At 39.4% G+C, this 24,773-nt stretch overlaps 1 protein-coding gene across 6 annotated transcripts in view; it reads right to left on the reverse strand.

Moving 5' to 3' along the window:
- GBE1 (1,4-alpha-glucan branching enzyme 1) overlaps positions 1-24,773 on the reverse strand; it is a 272,537-nt gene that overhangs the window by 175,416 nt on the left and 72,348 nt on the right. For all 6 annotated transcript variants that reach the window (XM_043538391.1, XM_043538390.1, XM_037906053.2 and 3 more), the window contains exon 3: positions 3,741-3,856. In XM_043538391.1, coding sequence (XP_043394326.1) covers positions 3,741-3,856 — 116 coding nt within the window. The remainder of the gene's footprint in view (positions 1-3,740; positions 3,857-24,773) is intronic.

The following is a 24,773-nucleotide window of genomic DNA, read 5'->3' on the forward strand; positions in this document are numbered from 1 at the left end:
CATTAGCAGTTGTAGAATCAGGCCTTAAAAGGGCAAAGGTAAGTGTGCTCAGTGGTTTTGAATATAACATGTAAAAAAGTTAAACTTGAAAGAACTTCATAAGCAGTAATTACAAGCAGAAAGTACATTTAAGGTTTTTATACTGTAAAAAAATATTCAGTTACATTATTTAAACTCATACATTATTAAGCCATAGCTGTATCTTTGATTTGTATGCAACTATTTCTTTCTCCTGTTCTCTTCCCCACCTCCCATAAAAAAAAGTTTCTTCACAACCTAATATTAGAACTTCTGCAGCGTGCTATAATTTATAACAATCTGTATTTGTTAACATGGATACGTTTTATTTTAGATATCACGACAGAATGTAAATTCTGAATATGCATTCTTCATGTATTTTATCCATCAGCTAATCGGTCTAGGTTTTTTAAAGCTCACAGCTCCATGTAAAAATTGAACTTTTTTAAAATTAATTTTGTTGGTAGCTATCATATCAAACCAATTTTAGCGAGAACATATTAAAACTTCTCTCCTTATTAAAGTGTGAACTTTAAAAAGAATATCTAGAGAAGTTGAGATATCAAAGAAAGAGTAAACAAAGCAAAAATTGCATTTCTAACTGGATAATCCACTACTTCTAAGGTCAGAGTCACCTGCTACATGTTCCTAAGTGAGAATAAACAATGTTGTATGGAAGAGAGAGGAGAACAAAAGAAAATAGAGATTAAAAAGGAGATTTCCAAATAGAAAATTAGCATGTATTCTTTTAGCGTTTGGAAGTTAGTGCTCATTATTTTTCTGATTTGTACTTTTTTAGAAAGCTAGCATTTCCCCTCATCTGCTTATTTGGTTTCTGCTGTTCCAATTGGATATCGGTAAAGTCCCAAACTCACCTACAATACGTTCTCAAGTATTTCAGTGACTAAAATCTTAGTTTTACCTGGGAAACCTGAACATATTTCTGTAGGCAGATAGTTGTCTCTACATGTTGAATAATCTACGTATTGTCTCTACATATTTTTTAAAGTAGAAATGGTATGGAACTTCCCGTGGTATCGGTTAAATGCAGCTTCCTAATATTTTTTGGTAGAATAAAGTTGCTTTGTAAATAAATTCTGATTGGATATCCTGAGTTAAACACTTATGACTATACAAGTTTTCCTGTATTTTTCTGTATTTAAATTAATACTTTGGATGGCTTACATGGACGTGGTGACCATTGATAGGCTTTGATAGGTGACCATTCATGTTTTTATCACACTCTTAAACAATAAAATACCAACTAAAATTTATTAAATCTTTTGGATAGTTTTTTTTTCTACATTTTCATATTTATGTGTTGTACTTGAAAACAAAGTATATTATTTATTACAAATATCTGCACTGTAAAAATGATAAAAGAAAAAGTATTTTTCAATTTTCAATTCAGCTCATACAAGTACTGTAGCACAATCTTTTTGTTGTGAAAGTGCAATTTACAAATGTTGATTTTTTTTTGGTTACATAACCACACAAAAACAAAGCAATGTAAAACTTCAGAGCCTACAAGTCCATTCAGTCCTACTTCTTGTTCAGCCAATCGCTAAGACAAAACAAGTTGTTTAAATTTACAGGAGATAATGCTGCCCTTTTCTTATTTACAATGTTAGCAGAAAGTGAACAGGCATGTGTACGGCACTTTTGTAGCCAGCATTTTAAGGTATTTATGTGCCAGATATGCTAAATAGTCGTATGCCCCTTCATGCTTCGGCTACCATTCCAGAGGACATGCTTCCATGCTGATGATGCTTGTTAATTAAATGTGTGACTCAACTCCTTGGGGGAGAACTGTATGTCACCTGCTCTGTTTTACCTGCATTCTGCCATATATATTTCATGTTATAGCAGTCTTGGATAAGGACTCAGCACATGTTCATTTTAAGAACACTTTCATTGCAGATCTGACAGAACGCAAAGAAGGTACCAATGTGAGATTTCTAAAGATAGCTACAGCACTCGACCCAAGGTTTAAGAATCTGAAGTGCCTTCCAATCTTAAGAGAGACGAGGTGTGGAGCATGCTTTCAGAAGTCATAAAAAAGCAACACTCCTATGCAGAAACTACAGAACCTGAACCACCAAAAAAGAAAATCAACCTTCTGATGGTGGCATCGGACTCAGATAATGAAAACGAACATGCGTCGGTTCACACCGCTTTGGATTATTATCGAGCAGAACCAGTCATCAGAATGGACACATGTTCCCTGGAATGGTGGTTGAGGCATCTGGCACGTAAACATCCTGCAACATCTATTACAACCGTGCCATGAGAACACCTGTTCTCACTCTCAGGTAACGCTGTAAAGAAGAAGCGGGCAGCATGATCTCCTGCAAATGTAAACAAACTTGGTTGTCTGAGCGATTGACTGAACAAGAAGTAAGACTGAGTGGACTTGCAGGCTCTAAATTTTTACACTGTTAATTTTGAATGCAGTTTCTTTTGGTACACAATTCTACATTTGTAAGTTCAACTTTCATGATAAAGAGATTGAACTATAGTACTTGTATGAGGTGAATTAAAAAAAATTATTTCTTTTGTTTTTTTTTACAGTGCAAATACTTGTAATAAAAAATATAGAGTGAGCACTGTACACTTTGTATTCTGTGTTGTAAACGAAGATGTATTTAAAAATGTAGAAAACATCTAAAAATATTTAAATAAACTGTGTTCTATTATTGATTAATCGTGCACTGAACGGCGATTCATTTTTTTTCATTGCTTCACAGCCCTAGTTGTTTTCCCTTTTTGTACCCAGCCCCCTCTTTTGTCTTGTCTAATTTAGTTTACATTAACGGTGCTGAGGAAAATATGTTTGTAAAGCCTGGTATACACTTGTTACATCAAAAATATTTTACCTATTCCTAATCCTTCAGTTAATTACCTAAAATATTTTGTATATACCAATACTTTTCTGGATAAAATCAATCTACAACCCAATTTGTGAAAAATTATTTTTCCTCCTCTAAAGTGATATCACTCAGGTATGTAGAGCCCTTTCCTGTAGAACCATCAGGACTAAAAACTTTGGTACAATTTCATAGGGTGGTCCAATAGTTCTAATAATTGTAAAGTATTTCAAGTACTGGTGGTTAATAATATAGTTGTATGTTTTCTTCCATAGTCCTATGCCTCAGGGAGTCATTTATGAGGCTGAAAAACAAAACGTGCTCTGAGACCCCATACTATTTTACTTCCTGGATGATGGAAGTAAAGTGAAAAGACCAGATCTAGCATTACTGCAGCCCCACAAATAGCTCCTTGAAGCAAAACATTATGAGCAAGATATTCAGTTTCCAGTGGAGCCCTAACAGTTAAAGGAATTGTACAAAATATAAGCCAGAAAGCTGCGGTGGTTTTTTTGTTTTGTTTTTTTATGAGTTGCAAGTCATTCTTATTTTTCTTTTTAATAAATTTTGAGTATATATTCCACTCTATTTTCAGCTTGTGACATCTTCTCAACCATACACTTGTCTATCCCAACACACTATAAACAAACCTCAATCTTTTTCGATTTCAAAAATCCCAAACCAGAAAATTAAAGCATGATATTACTCGTTCAGGACAGTTTGTACAGGTAAGCACATCACTAAATGTGTTTGTCCTCAGTTTTCTACTACAAATTATTAAAAAAATGAAATGCCTTAATTTAAAATCTAAACTCTAAACTCTACATTCAAAGTTGATGAGAAAAATTCTAGAACCTTTAATTTTGATCCATGGGGCACAGGAGAGAATCCATCTTGTCCAGGTGGGATGAACAACTCCCATTTCCCATAATCAATTTTCTTATATGGATGAGAAAATGGATTCCAGCCATCTGCAATAGAAGAAGAGTATTACTGAGATTCATCCTATTCAAATGTACTAAAATATACATTTACTTTCATTGTCTGAAAGCAATCTTACTGAAAGTGAGTACTGAAAAACAAATTGTTCTCTTTTACATTTGACACTACTGCATAACACTGGATCAGGTTCAGTGAACAGAATTATCGGTTCTTAAGAGATCAGATTCTAATATTAACTCAGCATTATACTTAACAAAAAACTTATATTCCTGCTTTAACTTAATTCTGACAAGGGAACTTTACCATCATACCTATTCTTCTACTGTCGTTAGCTATTCTACAGTTTAAAATCCACAACTAAATCTGTGAAGGAGAATCACTGCTCAAGACAAAACTACTTTTACTATAAACCATGATCTTGACCATAGCAGAACGCAAAACTTGCCAGTTTAAACAAAAATTATCTGAAATTTAACATATGCCCTTTGTGACACACTATACCTCAAAATAAAACCCTGTACCCCATATTCACCACTTGAATATGGTTATGATGTATTTTGTACAAAGTATGCCTTGTGAGGTATCATTGGAAAAGTCATAATTTGTGAACATTACTTTTCTGTTGAAATGGATGTATCATTGTTGTATATGAAGTTATGAGATTTTGCTCTATGTTTGTTACTGAAACATGTGAGCCTAGGAAAACACCCACAGACCAGTTCCCCAGAAATAGCAAAAACTGTAAACACAAGCATTACATGTCAAGCCTCACTTATACAGAAGATGCAAGCAAGAACTTGTGATTCATGTGAAGGACTAAGTGTGAAGCACATAAGTAATGAGTGCTGCCTACCCCCAGGATACAGCATGGATTTTTCCAGCATCTGAAGAGTATAAAATAAGGGACAGTGACATCATCAGACCACTTCTCCTCCTCCACCCACACTGAAGACAACAACAAGATCATTTGGGAGACAGAAACATTGAACTGGGGGGAGTGGTCCTAACTGGAAAACTTTCCAGTTAGCATAGATTGCTGTAGACATTTGGGCAAGAAAAACCTTATTGGCTTAGCCTGGTAAAGCTCAGTAAATAGCTTATTTTATTTCTTTTTGTAATCAGTTCTGATCTTTTATGCCTAGAATTGCTTAAAATCTATCTTTCTGTAGTTAATAAACAATGTTTTATCTAAGCCAGTGTGGTTTTGATTGAAGTTTGGAGAATGTACTCATGTTACAAAGGCTGGTGCATCTTCAGATCCTTTGATGGAATGATGAACTAATTAATGAGCTCACTCAGATAAAGGGGGTCTTGAGCAGCGCAAGACGCACATTTCTGCGGTGCAAGACTCGAACTAGGGGTATGCAGGTGTCACCCTATATGGAATTCAAGAGTGCTTGGTATAGCATTCTGATATTTTTGTCTGGGGGGCGACTTGCATAGAGGCTGGGGTGAGTGGGAAGAGTGGCAGCTCACATAGCAAAGCAGGGTATAGTGCACACAAGATTGGAAAGTTAAGGGGGCACAACAATCCAACAGCCCAGATTGTACCCTGAGGCATGTCACACACGTATAAAAAATATGCCTGGAAAGCTTGGGGAAAAATATCAGATAAGGATTTCCAGTTCAAGAACGGAGTTATTTCTCACTGAAGACTTTCCTACTTTTTTTGGTTTATACCGAGAAAAAAGTTCAAGCATGAAACTATTAGTTTTGTGAACCCCAAAAAGGGTAAGCACATGTGACTAATCAGAGACATTTGGAAGGTTTAGTTATTTAAGGTAGCACATACACACCGGAGATATCTGAGGATTCTTAGAGTTCCACTGCCAGAGGGAAAGACCTACAAAGGCAAGCTGGTTTGGTGGATTGAGCAAAAGGCAGGAAAACAACTCTTGAATTCCAGTGCCCACATAGTAAGGCAAAGCAATCTTAATACTGCATTTATATAACACCTTCCATCTCAAGATATCTGTTTTGACCCAGTTACTAATAATTGTGGTAGCACCCAGAAGCTTCAAATCAGGGTAAGGACTCCACTGTGCTTGGCAATGTATAAACACACAGGTCAGTCAAAGAGCTGCTAATATATAATACACACACACCCCTTTAAGCTCATTTTCATCTTCAACTTTGTACTAATTATTTCCATTTCAATGAACTGTTTGCAAACAAACATTCACTATACATTGTTATGTATAAATCTGTTCACATGTGTAGGCAAGTGCTCCAAAATATTCTAACCAGAAAATATTGCCCAAAATATTATGATTAGAAAAATACAGACATGCAGATACCGTTCAAGAAATGCAGTGTCCTAAAACTTCCCAATTAAAATGAAGAATTTTCTCCTACCTCATAATAAGTCACCTCTGCCCCTTCAAGTCCCCTCTATTATGCAAGGTCTTTCCAAAGGAGGAGTTTCTTTTGAAACCAGTTAATTCACTTTCTTGGATGTAGCCAGGAAGAGGAATAGGGAAAAGTTTATATTGTTAGATAAACTCCTTGCAGGGACTGATGCTGCCTCTGTTATGCTGATATCACTCACTGTTGCTAAGGAGCCAAGAAACAGCTAGTCCCTAACATGACAATGGATCACAAGAAAAAAAAAAACTTTTTTTTTGAGAGGGAAAAAATTATATCAACTGTTCAAGCCTTATTGACAACTTTAGGAAGAGTCAACGAAGTTGACTTTTTATTGTTATTTGTATTGTACTAGTACTTTAGAGACCCAGTCATGGACTAGTACCCCCATTATGTTAGGTACAGTACACATACAGAAAACAGTCCCTGCCTTAACGAGTTTTTCTGAGACAAGTGGAACACAAGGAAACAGTAGAATAACGTTGATCGGCAGGACAGGCAGTACTCTCAGCACACCAGCTGCCTAGCCATTGTCAAGATTTTAGTAGCTGAGTTTTAAGGAGGGATTTGAAGGACAATAATGAGGTAGCTTGGCCAATGTTTACAAGGGAGATGCTACCATTCATAAGAAACAATATGGGAGAAGGCTCAAAAGTGCTTATATGAAAATTTAAACAAGTGGGCGATGAAGGCTGGCTTCATTGCCAGAGTGGAAGTAACATCTTGATAGGCAGGTTGTGAAGTCCTTCAAATGAGTGAGTGAAGATATTTCCAGGCTATTCAGTGCCAAGTTTAAGGACGAGCCAACAAAATAGCAAGGAACCATAATATATCAGACTTAAAAGTCCAAATTTCTGTTTTCACTTAACTGAGGGTGCCTTTAAGAAGTCAACATCTACATCCAAGATACTGCCCTTCTTTTTCTGGAACAGAACAAACAGTGACTTTTATGGTGGCTAGCATATATCCCCATAAAGATGGGGGTTATAAAGTAAACATTAAACAACTGCACAACTGACATTTCCCTATCTACAAATTGGGTTGCCGAAAATTAAAACCCAGAATAGATTGACTGCAATGAGCAGAAAAGGAAAATCTGACTGGTTGAAACAGTAGATGCTTCATGCACAGCATTATGGGGGAAAACTGATTTTTTCTGAAAAGGAATTTGTTACAATCAGGACAAAACATAATTGAGAAAACAGCTTAAGTCAACCCTCTGTCTAGCCTAACCTCACCTCAAAGGTTATAGAACTCAGATTTTCAGAAATGTAGCTTAAATAAAGTTTCTGCTCACCACATCCACCACTCTGAACAAATGTGTTATTGATAGCTGAATTCATGAACTGTCTAGAGTACAAAGGGAAAGTGACTAAATTGCAGACAAACTCAACATTCAGGGCTGTCTGGCCAAAGGAAGGGTCAGGTGATGGCAACATATCTAGCTCTTATTATCTCATTGAGGAATGCAATGACTATTCATGTCCAGCAAATCTAATAAAACCAGATTCCCTCTGCAGATCAAGGCCTTGTCAAATACGTTTTACTAGATCCTACAGTTTAAGGTTCTTTGCATCCCATTGAGTTGGAAGGCATTACAGATAGGAGTAATCACCAGTACAAGCCAAACAACTATCATATAGCCCAATACCTTTTAGAAGACGGAACCTATGTTTTCAGTATCCCCCTCAAAGAAACATTTCCATCAGAGGGTGTGAATAGAAGGTAAAGAGGATTGTACAAGCATGTAACACTGCTGTACTTGCTTTCAGTGCTGTGTCCCAGGTTCTCATCTTGATAATTTGGCAGCTGTTTATAGAGATTAAGGAAGATCCTAACCACTATGTTTAAACCTAAAATGCTCCACATTTCATTCTTACATGGTTATTTTTAACATGGGGGGGAGGAGAGAATATAGATTCTTACTATGTTTTCCTGAGTACAAGTTGAGTTCACCTATTGCATAAATTGTTTCCCAAACTCACGATAGCTTTGCGTTCTACTGTATTCAGAGTTATACAACGCACAAGAATGCCAAGTATGAAAATTAGATAAAGAATGCTATCCTCATTCAGCAGTTTAAGAAGCTTTAATTTTATCTATTTTATTTCCCCCAAAGAAACTAAATGGAGTTCTCTTGGGCCAGACCCCATGACTGTAAGAAAGATACTTGAAACAGAAGTAGAAATTGTAAATTAATGTATTCATTTAGTGCAGTGATCAAAAGGACTCTCTAAAACAGTCACAGACTATCCCATTTTAAATTCAACTATTGCTTAAAAATGCTTGAATGGAACTTTTTTTTTAGTAAGTCCTGTGGGGTTCTAATTCATACTCATGTTGTCAGTGTTTTCTATATTTTATGATTTTTTTTTATTAGAGTCTCTGTCCAAGAATAGCAAAAAATATATATGTATCACTCCTCAAAAGAAACATCCATTGCAAACACAGGTGTAAATGTGTTGCAGTAACCTCATTGTTTCAACATTCCTTTTTAACCATCAATATGGGAGGGAGAAGGATCTCTCTTTAAATAAACCTTTATTTTTTCTTTAAAGACATCTGGAGCAGTATCAAGATATTCTGATAGTCAATAGTTTATACCTAAACAGAAGTAATTGCATTGCTGTCTTATGGGAAGAACTGTGCTCTTATAAACGTGTTGGAACAGTTTCTAAATAGAAAAAATGGCTTGTGGCTATGGCACGTGTTACTTAAGGGTAGGTACACCGGATAATGAACAGGTCCAGCTGTCCACAACCATACTTTCTTTCATTACGCTAAATGGTTCTGAGACACCTACGCAGACACCCTTATTTCCCTTTGCTGTAATGTGGTATAGCCATTTAAAAAAGAAAACTCCTTTACTATGGAAGTATGGCAGTGTGGGGCATTCACCAGCATCTCCACTGTATGAGCATTTTCAGAATCTCTCACTCATTTTGGAAAATCAGCCTGGTGCCAAGCATGAATGAAGACAATGATGCACTGGAAATCAATATATGCATTTGTTAGTAGCATAGCAATGCTGCTTTGAGCTTCATTGGGATGCTTTCTGTGAAGGCAGCCTGTGTGGACTTAAGTCTCCACTTAAAGCAACAGAATACCAACATTCTAGGAGCAAACTTGGCAGGGGCTGGTTGAGCACACTGTAAACTAGATAAGGAAAAAGAATAACTTGAATTTAAGTAATCTGGTAGATAGTCTCCAATATAAAAATAAGGTAGAAACTGAAATCGGAAACAAGAGAAAAATACAGTATTAAATAAACAGTCAAATGTTTCCCATACTCAAAAGGCAGAAGTACGAGAAAAAAGTGTTACTAAAACAGACTGGTCTAGACTCAAGAACATAAATACGATGGGATTACTCTCGTCACTGGAATATCAATGTAGATAGATAGTAATTATGGTTAAGACAAAAAAGGTAGAGGGTGTGACATAAGACGGACACATGGAATAGCCAAAGACAGTAAATCAACTTCATAAGTGTCATATCTGTATGGCCTTGTGATTGTCTTCTATTCCTGCAGGAACTAAAATCACAGGAGGGTGGTGATGAATGCAAATGCCTAGAACAATAACACATCTGGAGAAGTATCATCCTCCTGGGAAAAACTGCCCATTGTAGGTTGACCTGGTTGGAGAAGCCGGGTAAACACAAAAACTGAGAACTGTATAAAATGATCATCACCCTGAAGTGAGGCAGAAGTCATTCTCTCTCTCTCTCTCCCCTTCTCCCCCACGCCCCGCAAGAAACAGACACCAAATGATCACTAATGTACACAGACAGCGTGTAAAAGGCCTGAAGTACTCTGTCTCTACCAGGGTCTGCAAGAGGAAGATAGATGGCTGCCTGATAAGCTAAGACCTGCATGTAAAGCTGTTCATTGCTTGAAGATCAGTTCTCTCTGTAATGCTTTTGTTCTAAATAAATACTTGGCTTTATGAAGGCTGGCTCGTCACTGGTTAACCCTGTTATAGTCCCTGTGGGAGAGCAGGATGACAGGTGCAGAACTGAACACAGACTTGCTACAGTGATCACAGTGAGATGCAGCCTAAATCCCAGGTCTACACAAAGATTGCAGGTTCCATGTCCTGAAAAACGGTGACTGCTAGAGGCCTGAGACCCAGTGGGATACCCTTATAGAGGCTACAAAGGCTACAAATTACTTCAGGAATTATGACAGTGGGATGGTAGTATGTTGGGATGATTTAGTAAATGTCTATCCATATCAAACTACAAACTCCCTTTTGTTTTGTGAGGCTCACTTGTGTCTTCTCTGTTGTCTTTTTACCTTCATCTTGAATGAAATTCCAAAAGATATTGACAAAAGGCAAACAGTGCAGGGCAATTAAAGGTCATTATCCTTGAATAACTTTGCCTTGGCAATATATTGGGTATGCTAAAGAATATGGCCATTCCTGCAAGAAATCAGCTTTTCCAAACCGGATTTCAAGAGGGAGCAAACCAAACCACAGATCATCTGAGGGGGGACCTTTATTCCAATTGGCTTATATTTTAGTTCTCAATTAGATTCCTAACATAAGCCAGGTTTTAAATTTTTAGCTTCAGCTGTTCATGTTTTGAAAACAAATTAGGGAAAATTCTCCTTCCTTTTCACTCCTTTCATTAACTCTAGCATTGTGGAAATTATTTTGATCGGATTAAAAAATGAAATGCTATCTTCAGGTAGAAGCCAACAAAATGGAAATTGTAAGAAGCTGGAAATCTTAGCCATGTGTCAATTTTCTAAAGATATGGATGACTAAATAAGGTATGGAATGCAACATGGACTATTAAGAGTGGAAAAAGCAAGCTATCTGACCATTGGATTAACATACATACTTCTAGTGCTTTAAACTATCACATTTAGAACCTAACAACAAAAATTATATTATATATATATAAAATATATATTTAAAAGAGATAATATACAGCGAGCATAAAGAAAACTAAATTAGAGGTAAATTCAAAGTATTCTACTTCCCCAATTTTCAGTTCTATGGATAATGCTCAAAAGCTACATTTACATTATATTGTCATGAACTGGGCCTTTATTCTGAAATGGTGAATTCTAAAATAGTGATATATTGCAAGTAGTCACTTAGTTGCTTAGCAATAAAATATGCAAACAAAATATTCAGTTTTCAGAGTAGCAGTCGTGTTAGTCTGTGTCCGTAAAACGGAAAGGAGTACTTGTGGCACCTTAGAGACTAACAAATTTATTTGAGCATAAACTTTGATGTGAGCTGTAGTTCACGAAAGCTTATGCTCAAATAAATTTGTTAGTCTCTAGTTAGTCTCCAAAATATTCAGTGTTATCACATAGCTTTTAAAGGAAGCCATAATGTCAATATTGCCTCTAGTATCAAAATTTCAGCTAATTGCCTCATACACTTGATTTACTCAGCTGCTAAAATGACGAATTGACAAATCTTAACATTTTTGGATGTAACATTTTAAGTGTCTTTTCAGATGAACAATGGAATGCCATTAGGGAATACCAACAGGTTTAATATCTCGATCTCAAAATGTTGAGGGAATAAAAGAAAATTCATACTGACAGGCTTATATTAAGGGTGGTTTGTTTTATTAAGTTTATTTCATGAGAAAATATATTTCACATATGACTACTGCTTGATTTTAGCATTTTCAGAGGGAAACAATAAAAAGTTATCAGAGAACAAAAAGGACTTATATCATTTTGGCCCAAGACAGATGATTCTGGAGACACTGTTATAACATGATATCAGAAAAGTTTTTTTTTTTTTTTTTTTTAAAAGAAAGAAGGACTACATGGGGCACAAAATAATATCCCCAGAGGATTTCATTATAGCAGTGGGGGGTTAGATGTACTGTGTCTAACTGTGTAGATCTGTATGAAACAAATAAAGCATGTATATACTTAGCATACTGTGTCAGTTAAAGTCAGTCTTTTCATTCAGAATTTCATAGCTCAAGCTTTAGGTGGAAATTCTCCAGGGAGTGTCTATATTTTCCAACATGATTTTTCTTTTTGAGTATTTGGATCAAAAAGCACTCAGCCATTTTTTGAACAGGAGAGAAACAGAAACTACATACTTTTCTTATAACAAAAAGTTATTCAAGTGTCTTTACCTAAAGAATATCTCTATAGCCAAAACAGGAGTGGCTGAAAGATTTGGCAAGGAAATACCCCTTACTACAGAACAGTAGCTAGCCGTATTCCTGGAGAAACGGATTTTGACTGCTATCCACATCTGAAAAATTGTCGAGTATGTGCAGTGGGGCCTTCCCTTCAGTGTTCTTAAAACACACACCTACATACCACTTATGTGTGTGTGCGTAACTGCATATCATCCATGAATTACTGCCACCAAGTCAAGAACCCTTTTTAAATGGTTGAGATAAACACAGGAATAAGCTTAAGGGATCTTTTCATGCTGCTGTCAAATTGTCTCCTTGGCTTAGGAGAGTTTAAACAGGGCTGCAAGTCAGGAAGTCCTCTGCTCTGTTCTTACCTCTTTCACTTACTGGCCTCAGTTCTATGCCCTTCAAAGTAGATTTTGTGAATTCTCACATCACCCTTCCAGGAACTGAGCAAGGACCACTACCCCCATGTACAGATTAGGTACATAACAGAACCGAACCCTTTGTAAAACACCGGTATTTCAGCCATCGACTAGAGCAGAGTGCTTCTTTGGAAATATAAATTTTCTATCTGTGGGTTTAGTTATGCCATCGGTAAAACAGAGCTACTATTCAAGCATATCCATCTTTGTCCAATACTTTAAAGCTAGGTAATTGCATAAGCCCATTTTACCAATGGGAAAACAGACCAGTTGACTGATTTGACAGACAACCACTAAGGGGTACAGCATTAGACCTTGGGCTGTGAGCTAAAAGATGCGCGAGTTAAAACCTGTTTCACAATTTTTATATGCAAACTTGGACAATTTGCAACCTCCCCTTTCCATCTCTATAAAAGAGATATTAATATTCCCCTGCCTATCCTCCAATTGGCTAGAAGAATTAATTAAGAAATCACTGTATAGTTCTTTGAAAAGATACAGCTCTATATGATAGATTGATGAATCACAAACTTACCTGTTTTAGCTTGAAGGATAACGACTAAATACATTTTTAATCCAGCTAGAGGGTTATTCAAGCAAAAGAAAGAGAGGAGGGCTTGGGTTAAAACAAACACACAGCACCACATTCCAAAGGAAGTTAGATAACTAACAAAGACATTGAAGAAAAGAGAAGTTAGTCTTGAGGATTCCATGGGAAAGAGACACCTTTGTCCTGACAAGGGAGTGAAGAATTAATTTTGCAATAGAATCGCAATTGTAGATAGAATTGTAGATAGAATCGCATACTGTAAAGTTATCTTTGTATAAGTAGGTGGGTATTTATTTTTGCTATCTTATTTGGATTATTTTTAATAAATGACAGGTTTCAGAGTAACAGCCGTGTTAGTCTGTATTCGCATAGGGAAAAGGAGTGCTTGTGGCACCTTAGAGACTAACCAATTTATTTGAGCATAAGCTTTCGTGAGCTACAGCTCAGTTCATCAGATGCATACTGTGGAAAGTGTAGAAGATCTTTTTATACACACAAAGCATGAAAAAATACCTCCCCCCACCGCACTCTCCTGCTGGTAATAGCTTATCTAAAGTGATCACTCTCCCTGCGGAAGTGAAGAAACAGACTGATAGAGCCAGAAGAGTTCCCAGAAGTCACCTACTACAGGACAGGCCTAACAAAGAAAATAACAGAACGCCACTAGCCGTCACCTTCAGCCCCCAACTAAAATCCCTCCAACGCATTATTAAGGATCTACAACCTATCCTGAAGGATGACCCAACACTCTCACAAATCTTGGGAGACAGGCCAGTCCTTGCCTACAGACAGCCCCCCAACCTGAAGCAAATACTCACCAGCAACCATATACCACACAACAGAACCACTAACCCAGGAACCTATCCTTGCAACAAAGCCCGTTGCCAACTGTGCCCACATATCTATTCAGGGGACACCATCACAGGGCCTAATAACATCAGCCACACTATCAGAGGCTCGTTCACCTGCACATCCACCAATGTGATATATGCCATCATGTGCCAGCAATGCCCCTCTGCCATGTACATTGGTCAAACTGGACAGTCTCTACGTAAAAGAATAAATGGACACAAATCAGATGTCAAGAATTATAACATTCATAAACCAGTCGGAGAACACTTCAATCTCTCTGGTCACGCGATTACAGATATGAAAGTTGCGATATTACAACAAAAAACTTCAAAACCAGACTCCAGCGAGAGACTGTTGAATTGGAATTCATTTGCAAATTGGATACAATTAACTTAGGCTTGAATAGAGACTGGGAGTGGCTAAGTCATTATGCAAGGTAACCTATTTCCCCTTGTTTTTTCCTACACACCCCCCCCCCCCCACCAGACATTCTTGTTAAACCCTGGATTTGTGCTGGAAATGGCCCACCTTGATTATCATACACATTGTAAGGAGAGTGATCACTTTAGATAAGCTATTACCAGCAGGAGAGTGGGGTGGGGGGGAGGTATTTTTTCATGCTTTGTGTGTATAAAAAGATCTTCTACACTTTCCACAGTATGCATCCGATGAAGTGAGCTGTAGCTCACGAAAGCTTATGCTCAAATAAATTGGTTAGTCTCTAAGGTGCTACAAGTACTCCTTTTCTTTTTGTTAATAAATGTGGATCCAACGAAGGTAGAATTGATATATAGCTAAGAAAATCACTGGCAGGATGTCCAGGGGATAGGGGGGCGGAAGAGAGTAAATAACTAAAGACAGCAGAAATAGGACAGATGTCCAGACAGCCCCAGACCAGGAAGAAGATCCTACTTTGCTACAGTACCTATGCCTCATGAAGAACAGGAGAATATAAGGTCCTTAAATCAAACATTGCTATAGAAGAAGACTCCATTTCTGGATAACATTTCAGTTTAATATTCTGCAAGACAAACTGAAAGACAGTCCACTGTACTTAAATAGTCAAAAACATTAACCTGCCATGTGTTTTTCAGTTTCAAAAGTGAAAGATATGATCACTCAAATTCCATAATTCTTTGAAAACTTTTTTGTATAAAATCTCTTTTTCTAGTGGTTCAATTAAAAGGTCTCTTTATGGAACAAAGGTTTTATGAAGAATTCATATTAAAAGCAACTCCTGAATTCAAGTAAAATACAGCATACCCATAAATTTAGTTTGTGATTTTAACCTGTTTGAAACTTAAAGAAAGGTTAAAGCTATCCATTTTTAATTAAATATATCTAGGGCAACTTAATTCTAAATCTTAGGGTTTTGCAACCCAATTTCTCATAAGATTATTACTAAAACTCATCTGCACTGAATGACACTCTTCCATTCCTCTAGGCTTCCTGACTGCATTCTTTCTCTTGGGACTGAATACTTTACTATGTCCAATGATGAATAAGAAATATAGGACAAATGACGCACTTTTTCATGTAAAAGACTACAAGGAAATTCACTTTGGACTCCTTACTGCCGCGTTTCATTAAAACCTAGATACAGCTATTCTAAGATATTAGTTCTAAATCTCAGCTTCATTTGATAAAAAGTGATACATGAAATACTTTAAAGTAAATTAGAGTTTTCAGAAAAAACACTACAATTCTTAAGCTGTCATACTATTTCATTACGCATGAGCATTTTTCTTCCTTTAAAATATTTCAATTCTTAAATTACCACTCCTCCCACACCAAAAAAAACTGACAAACGGTAACTTTTCAAAAGCTCATTTAACTCAGTACTCGCAACATACTTTGGTGTATGTTTAAAATGATCATTTTCTTCCACTCTTGTCCTCTTAAAAACACAGAAACAAAAAAAAAAAAAAAAGACAACTTATCTAAGACGACATCAACAGTGGCACGCATGCTGAACTACTGGATCATATATATGCTCATGCATGCTTCCCACACACATGCCAAGAGTCCACATAGGCTGTTCTGGACATGGGTGTAACATTGTGTACGTGCATATACCTACTTTCACACTGCTGCTATTATGCACTGCTAGCACTACTATTTTAGGGGCTGTAGCCCAGAGTTCTGTGAATCACAGGGAGACACTTGGGGAACCACTTTGTATGTCGCTGGTGTTCCCTGCCTTCACACTTTTGCCAACAGCAGTTCCTGATCACGTCACCCTTTACTGTTATTCCTTGGAAAAATGGATGGAACACACAAAGGGAAGGAAAGATCTAACTCTACTCCTGCTCCTTATTGAGAGTCAAAGGATTACACAGTGGAATAGCCAGTATTGCCACAGAAAGCGCTTGAGTCAACCATCGCTTTTGGTGCAGGAGAAGCAGCACAGAATGGTGGAATCCCACAATTTTGAAGCCTGAAACAATAACAACGGCTTCAAAACTTCTATATGAGGAAACAGGTCATCATGGAACTGTGTGAGGCACTTGCACAAAACCTCCAGTGCCAGAACACTCGATTCAGGGAAGCCATAGCAGTTCAGAAACGGATTGCTATTGCTCGGTGGAAGCTGGCTACAGACTACTACAGGTCTGCTGCGAACTACTCTGGGGTTGGAAAGTCCACTGTTAGGGTTGTGATTGTGCAGGTTTGTGAGGCAATTAAACACTCAATTACTCATGAGTGATTACCATAAGAAATGTTCCAGAAATAATAGCTGGATTTCAGAGAATAGCATCTCCAAACTGTGTATAGGCTATCAATGGCACCCATATCCCTGTACTTCCCCCACCACAAGGGGCAAATGTGAACTGAAAAGGTTACTAATCACTCATTCTGCATGGCTTAGTGGACCACAGACGCAGATTCATCAATATAAATGTGGGAAACATTGGAAAGGTTCATGATGCTATGACATAGACATTAGGATTGGACTAGAAGGGAGAGGTGCGGGAGGGAGAAGAGACTTATTCTTCAGAAATGATATTGTTCTGTGTGGTGTATCTATGCCAACTGTTACTCTTAGGGACCCCATTTACCCGATCCTGACTTGATTCATGAAACCAGACCCTGATATTAAGGACTCTGGAAAAAGGGAATTCAATTGCAAACTCAGTAGCTGCAGAATGGCTATGGAGTTCACATTTGGAAGGATTAGAGAGTTTGTTGCTCTCCTTATGTACCCATTTGGATGCCAACGTGACCAACCTCATTCACATAATCATCACCTGCTCAACATTCAATAACATTTGTGAGGGTAAACGCAAGTGCTTCTGCCCTGAGTGGACAAGTTCAGTTTACAAACTCTGAACCAGAAGCCAGATCCCACCTCCATACACATCAGTCCTAGTTGCCAGCAGGCAAGGGAAACCAAGGGTGCCTCACATCTTGGAATAGCAGGAAGGAGGAGGATGCCTTCTGCCTGAAGGACACCGTCACATCCTGTACAGCTGCTGGAAATGCGAGAGGCAACATTCGTACATACTTCTGAGTCCACATAGCTTTGTGAGGGCTTTGTTCCTGTAGCTGACAGTCATTACCTCCTATGACATTCCAAACAAGTAACAGAATATCTCCACTGGGTTATCACCTTGGGTTCAGTTTGTGCTGTGGCAGCAGAGTTGCAATGTGGTCATTGTGCAATGTTTTTTGTCTTCTCCATTCACACGTTTTTACGAACTTCTTATTGGCAGCACTCAATCTCTCTTAACAACCTTATCAACATTTGCTTGGGAGCAGGGTGGCGGTGGTATCCAGCCTGTCTGTTTTTTTTAAACTGTTTATTGCCAGTGGTGCCAACTGCACTTAGCCCCTGTTATAAAGCACTAATCCCTACCATAGTTGAAAGGGCAGGAGAGGAGTGGTCCTTTATAGCCAAGGCAGTGGTAGATGCGGTCATTGCCTGTATTGTTACTAGCATTGTGTTTTGATTTTCTTCACGTCAGCTAAGCCACAAAGTCATACAGTACCTCTTTTCTGTGATTTAGGCTTCTGCTGCATTGAAAACTAGTAATGGTGTTTACTATACTTCTACACTGTACATACAACACTAAATGCACTCTCCCTATTCCTCCTCTGTATCCTTGCAACTTCAGACCTTTCTAAACCTGAAGATGATGATGCTTCCTTTATCATGCACCAGACAGTTATACACCATTAAATTTCATGAGCTGTAAATTGTGGGGCCCAATCCCAAACCCGAAAACATCTTCCGTTCATCATACTTGGCAAGGAAGGTATGACGTTGCACCCCATAATGCTTTATGGAAATATGCTTATGAATGTAAATATGATATAACTGGAATATAGTTTATGCTACATATGCTATGTAACATCTCTGCAAAGGTTATGATCTACTGAATATATTCATCCTATTTGTATGCATGTATCATTTTTGTACTCAAAGTTATGAATATTGGCGGTGTACTTGATGATTTTAAGTAGCCTTAGTAAGGCATTTGGTCAGCTTCTTTAGAAAGGAATTTGCAAGTTAAGTGCCCAATCAAGAAACATTTCATGGACAATGGATCTTGGAAGACTCCAATCCACATAAGAAATCTTCTGAGGACGTTCAAGGTAGCATGTGAACAACGGCTGCTGCCTGTAAGTTCTGAGTCATGCATGGACACGTGACTTGCCCATGTGACTCCAAAACTCCATTTTGTAGCTGGATTCTACACAGGGTGAAGGAGGGGTGTCCACCCACAAGAGAAAGTCTATTTAAACCCCCGGGAGATCCCTCCATTTTGTCTTCAGCTGGCTCAAGAGACAGCCTCTCCATCCCCAAAGGGTACCTGAAAGAAACTGGAGAAAGGACAGTAATCACTGGGTTGTGAGCAATTGCTGGACTCAGACTAGAAGGAGGCTAGTCTGTAAAAGAAGCTTACTGGAACATCTCTGAGGGTGAGGCTTCATCTGTAATCACTTTCTTACTGTATTAGGTTTAGACTTGTGTGTTTTATTTTATTTTGCTTGGTAATTCACTTTGTTCTGTCTGTTATTACTTCCTACTTTTTTGTATTTAGTGAAATTACTTTTTACTTATTAATTAACCCAGAGTGTGTATTAATACCTTGGGGGGCAAACAGCTGTGCATCTCTCTATCAGTGTTTTAGAGGGCAAATGATTTATGAGTTTATCCCGTATAAGCTTTTTACAGAGTAAAACGGATTTATTTGGGGGTTTGGACCCCATTGGGAGTTGAGCATCTGAGCGTTGGAGACAGGAACACTTCTTAAGCTGTTTTCAGGTAAGCCTGTAGCTGTTGGGGGATGTGGTTTAGACCTGGGTCTGGGTTTGTAGCAGGCAAGCATGTCTGGCTCAAACCAGGCAGGGCACTGAAGTCCTTCGCTGGCAGGGAAAGCGGGCTCAGAGGTAGTCCCAGTACATCAGTTGGGAGTTTCCAAGGGGTTTTCTGTGATCAAACCCATCACAGAAGGGCCACAGACAAACCAAGGAAATCATAACATGTGTCACAGTTCCTTCCCCATTCTGAACTCTAGGGTACAGATGTGGGGACCTGCATGAAAACCTCCTAAGCTTACTTTTACCAGCTTAGGTTGAAACTTCCCCAAGGTACAAACTATTTTACCTTTGGACTTCCACTGCCACCGCCAAACATTTATCTGGGTTTATTTTTATTAGGAAAGCATTGTTTGGAAACGTCTTTCCCCCCAAAATCCTCCCAACCCTTGCACCCCACTTACTGGGGAAGGTTTGTAAAAATCCTCACTACTTTGCATAGGTGACCACAGACCCAAACCCTTGGATCTTAAGAACAATGAAAAAGCATTCAGTTTTCTTACAAGAAGACTTTTAATAGAAGTAAAAAAGAATCACCCCTGTAAAATCAGGATGGTAAATACCTTACAGGGTAATTAGATTCAAAACAGACAATCCCTCTAGGCAAAACCTTAAGTTACAAAAAAGACACAAAAAAGGAATATTCATTCTATTCAGCTCAGCTTAATTTTCTCAGCCATTTAAAGAAATCATAATCTAACGCATATCTAGCTAGATTACTTACTAAGTTCTAAGACTCCATTCCTGTTCTGTCCCCGACAGAAGCATCACACAGACAGACCCTTTGTTTTTCCTCCCTCCTCCCAACTTTTGAAAGTATCTGGTCTCCTCATTGGTCATTTTGGTCAGGAGCCAGCGAGGTTATCCTAGCTTCTTAACCCATTACAGGTGAAAAGATTTTTCCTCTGGCCAGGAGGGATTTTAAAGGTGATTACCCTTCCCTTTATATTTATGACAACATGTAAAAAGAGTGAGATGGAATGTGTAACTTAAATATTTTTAAAAAGAAAGGTCAACAAATCTTTACAAAAGTTAAGTGACAGAACACCACCCAAATGTTATTTGCACCCATCTACTTGCCCTCCTCCTGACAAGGGCAAGAGGGTGAAAGAAGTGGGGGCGGGGAGAAGAAATGACATGGGGGAAACTGGAGATGTCTCGTGAGGTGTTTGGGAGGCAATTACTTGGTAGGTTTTGAGACTCCTGCAGATTCATTGTTCCCCATCTGGTCACTCAAGGGGGTCCCCTACATAGGGTTTCAAGTGCCAGTGGAGGGTGAGATCCCAATAGTCCTGGAGGCTCCATGTTTTCATTTCAGCCTCTTGCAGAAGGAATCCTTGAAACAAGATCTTCTGGCTAAGGAACACCTTGGGCATCAGCCAAAGGAGGAGAAGGAGGTGGTGATGGTGTGGGGCAGCAGAGTTTGTTGATCATCAACTGATCCTGGAGCCTTGGCAGCAGACAGACCCTGAACTTATTCAACCACCTGGTCAGTCAGCCAGCCTCTTCATGGAGAAATGCTCCCATTCCCTATGGTGTGCCTTTTGCTCCATGAAATTGTTCAATAGTGTCTTCTCCTGCGGAAAAGCCCACTCCTTCTCTGCCCTGAGGGATTCAAACTACTCTTGGTTCCTCCTGTCCATTTCTACGAGCCACTCTTCCAAGGTCCTGTCTGTCTCTGGGTGCTTCTCTGGCCCTCCCGGCAGCATGGTTTCCCTCTTGAGACTGAAGGTCCTGCCAATTCAAAGACAAGGGTAGTATTACATTTTCTTTTCCCCCTTTTGAAGAAGCCAAGAATTCCCAGCACCTAATATAAAACATTGTTCTAGAAGGCCACGCTTGGACACTTTTCACTATCCCAAGAATGAGACTGTTAGACTACGCTTGTTTCTCAAACAGCTTTTGCAGCCCATGAGGAAGGAGCAGAGGCTAATAGTGGCAGAAAAACTATACAAGTAGTTTTTACATGTTCATAGTGTCTCAGAGTTGGAGGGTGGGGACGGAAAGGGAGGGGAGAGGAAAGAAGAGAGCAGAGAAAAATAGTTCCTTCCAGGGCCTGTGTTACCAGTTTGTAATTTCTTCTTTGAAAGCTGGCCAACAACTGGAAAACATGGGGGTTTTCAAGGTATCAGAAAGGAAAAAAGAGAAGGGGCTTCCTAGTCCTATGCAGGAGATCTGGCTATATATATCATAGAGATGTTTCTGCTAATGGTCACCCCTCTACATATTACTGAATCATGGAGTTTGGTCAGCTGTGAAGCAGGACCAAGCAGATTTGCACTGCCATTAAACCACAAGGCCCAGCTGGAGTTTGTTACATCAGAAGTTTGCTGACATATTTGCAGGTAGATCTCTGAAAATCTGTGGAGATCCGCTTTATATCCGAGAATATCAGCAGACCATGTTTATGGATCACGGATAGATGTGAATCCAAATGTTATATCTAGAGCCCTGCAAATCTGCAGATAGCTGTGGGCTGTGTTTGCGGATTGGATGTGGATATAAATTTTGTAACCGCACAGGGCTCTACTGGGAGAAAATACAGATGGATATGTACTATTCTCAGGTTGCATACAGAATTTCCATACAAAGAGATGTGAAGCTTGAACACCAACTTCCCTACCCCAGCATCAGAAAATTTTGTCCCTGAGCCAGACGAACAATGGTGAAATGGACAAGGAAAGAAAGATACCCCACAACTTTATTTTGTTCCCTAAAGTTTCAGTTCAGCACCACAAGCACCCTTTCCACTGCAAAAAGACATTGCATGGTGATCGTCCAATCTCCAGACTGGATCCTTCTCCCATATCATCTTCCAACGGAGAAAGAACTGCTGTGACTTACGTTTCCTCAAACAACCAAAAAGTATCTATACATATTCTATATCTGTGCTTTGTTCCCTTGCCAACCTTACCCCAGCTCCACATCCCATCCTGATCCCTCCCCCATTTGTAAGGGGTTGGTAAAATCGAGGGAGAGGAGGGAGGGAAGAAAGCACTGGAACTGTGTAATCTTCCAAGGGACAAAAAGCAGCTGCTCCTAACTTTAGACAAACAACTATAAAAGTTTTCTACAACTGTCCCATCACCAAATAGCCCCTCGCCTGCCTGTCCCACATCTGCAACCCTACCTTCCTGGCTGCAAGGCAAGAAGTGTGCAGACTCAGGGGCCCAATAATTTTTCCTTAATAATCTGTTTAAGAAATAGGTTTAGCCACATCCATAATAGAGGTTTGCCAGAAATGGATAAATCATTGATTTATAACCATGTCTTGGTTGGGAATCATTTTGGAGTGGAGATGTGGGGGAGGGGGAAGGTGGAGGAGTTCAAAAAGAGAATGGGGCATGACAGTACCATATCTGCAGCACTGCAATTCAAACCCAGAAGACATGGCAATGCATGGTATATGTCCAGGGAGGAAATGTCAGTTCACAGTAGTTCAAATAGCCTGGTTCTTAAAATCAGGAATTTAGCACCACATTAAGGGGGAATATTGGTGGGGAAGGTGAGGGTCCATTGTAACTTACCAGCCTTGGGTTCTGGTTCCTGCCATGGCTTAGGGCTTCACTTGGGTTTGTTGGGGAGGCTTCTTCAACCAGTTCTTCCAGGTAGTGGTGCAAAATCACATGCTACTTTCTGGGACTTCCTCCACATTCCCGCTGTCTCCTCCCCTGGCACCTCATAAGCATCACATGAGACAATGAGGCCAGAAAGGCAGAAGAAGGGATTTTGAGCTACTTCATGTTCTGTACTGGAAACCCTTGACATCACCCAGTCAAGCTCCTCATAGAAGGGGCATGTATGACTAGCACTCCTGGAGTGACTGTTCCAGCCTTTGGCCTCCTGTATAGAAGCTTCAAGTGTTTGATGTGGTCCCAGCTCTTGTCAGAATCCCCTCATCGCCCTCCTTCTCCAGCCTCCATGAAGTTTCCCAGCATAGGTGAACATTCCTGCTGCTCCAGGAGAAGATGCAGAGAACAGCGTACTGGGACCAAACAGAGATCAGCACTTGCATGTGGTCAGTAGGCCAGGTGGCTGCTCTCAGAGCAGGATCCACATTCACCTGTATTGATCTAAAGAGTGCAGCAGAAAGGTGTTCAAATGTGGTCAGTGCAGCTCACTACTAGCAATGAAAATGGAGCGGGGAGAGAAGATGGGGCAGACAAGGACCTTTACAGATTGGTAAGGGTCCAGAAAAGTGTTCTCGGAATGGGGATGGAGAACTACTGAAAATTTAAACCTTGTACAGAACCCTTATCCACATACACACTACACATGGGCGTGGGATCATGCCATAGAGGAGGTGTCTACTTACCCACATCTCTCCAGCATTCTAGCTTACTTACCCTCTTCTCGCCTTTAGACAATGCTTCTGGGGGTTAGGTGTGGACTATACGGGGCTTATGGATGGATATAAACTGTTCAGGAAGGACAGGCAGGGCAGAAAAGGTGGGGGAGTTGCACTGTATGTCAGGGAGCAGTATGACTGCTCAGAGCTCAAGTATGAAACTGCAGAAAAACCTGAGTGTCTCTGGATTAAGTTTAGAAGTGTGAGCAACAAGGGTGATGTTGTGGTGGGAGTTTGCTATAGACCACCGGACCAGGGGGATGAGGTGGATGAGGCTTTCTTCTGGCAACTCACAGAAGTTACTAGATCGCAGGCCCTGGTTCTCATGGGCGACTTCAATCACCCTGATATCTCCTGGGAGAGCATTACAGCAGTGCACAGACAATCCAGGAAGCGTAGAGGACAATTTCCTGGTGCAAGTGCTGGAGGAACCAACTAGGGGCAGAGCTCTTCTTGACCTGCTGCTCACAAACTGGGAAGAATTAGTAGGGGAAGCTAAAGTGGACGGGAACCTGGAAGGCAGTGACCATGAGATGGTCGAGTTCAGGATCCTGACACAGGGAAGACAGGAGAGCAGCAGAATACAGACCCTGGACTTCAGAAAAGCAGACTTTGACTCCCTCAGGGAACTGATGGGCAGGATCCCCTGGGAGAATAACATGAGGGGGAAAGGAGTCCAGGAGAGCTAACTGTATTTTAAAGAATCCTTATTGAGGTTACAGGGACAAACCATCCCGATGTGTAGAAAGAATAGTAAATATGGCAGGCGACCAGCTTGGCTTAACAGTGAAATCCTTGCTGATCTTAAACACAAAACAGAAGCTTACAAGAAGTGGAAGATTGGACAAATGACCAGGGAGGAGTATAAAAATATTGCTTGGGGATGCAGGAGTGAAATCAGGAAGGCCAAATCACACCTGGAGTTGTAGTTAGCAAGAGATGTTAAGAGTAACAAG

Source organism: Chelonia mydas, chromosome 1 (assembly GCF_015237465.2).
Source record: "Chelonia mydas isolate rCheMyd1 chromosome 1, rCheMyd1.pri.v2, whole genome shotgun sequence".
NCBI classification, from domain to species: Eukaryota; Metazoa; Chordata; order Testudines; family Cheloniidae; genus Chelonia; species Chelonia mydas.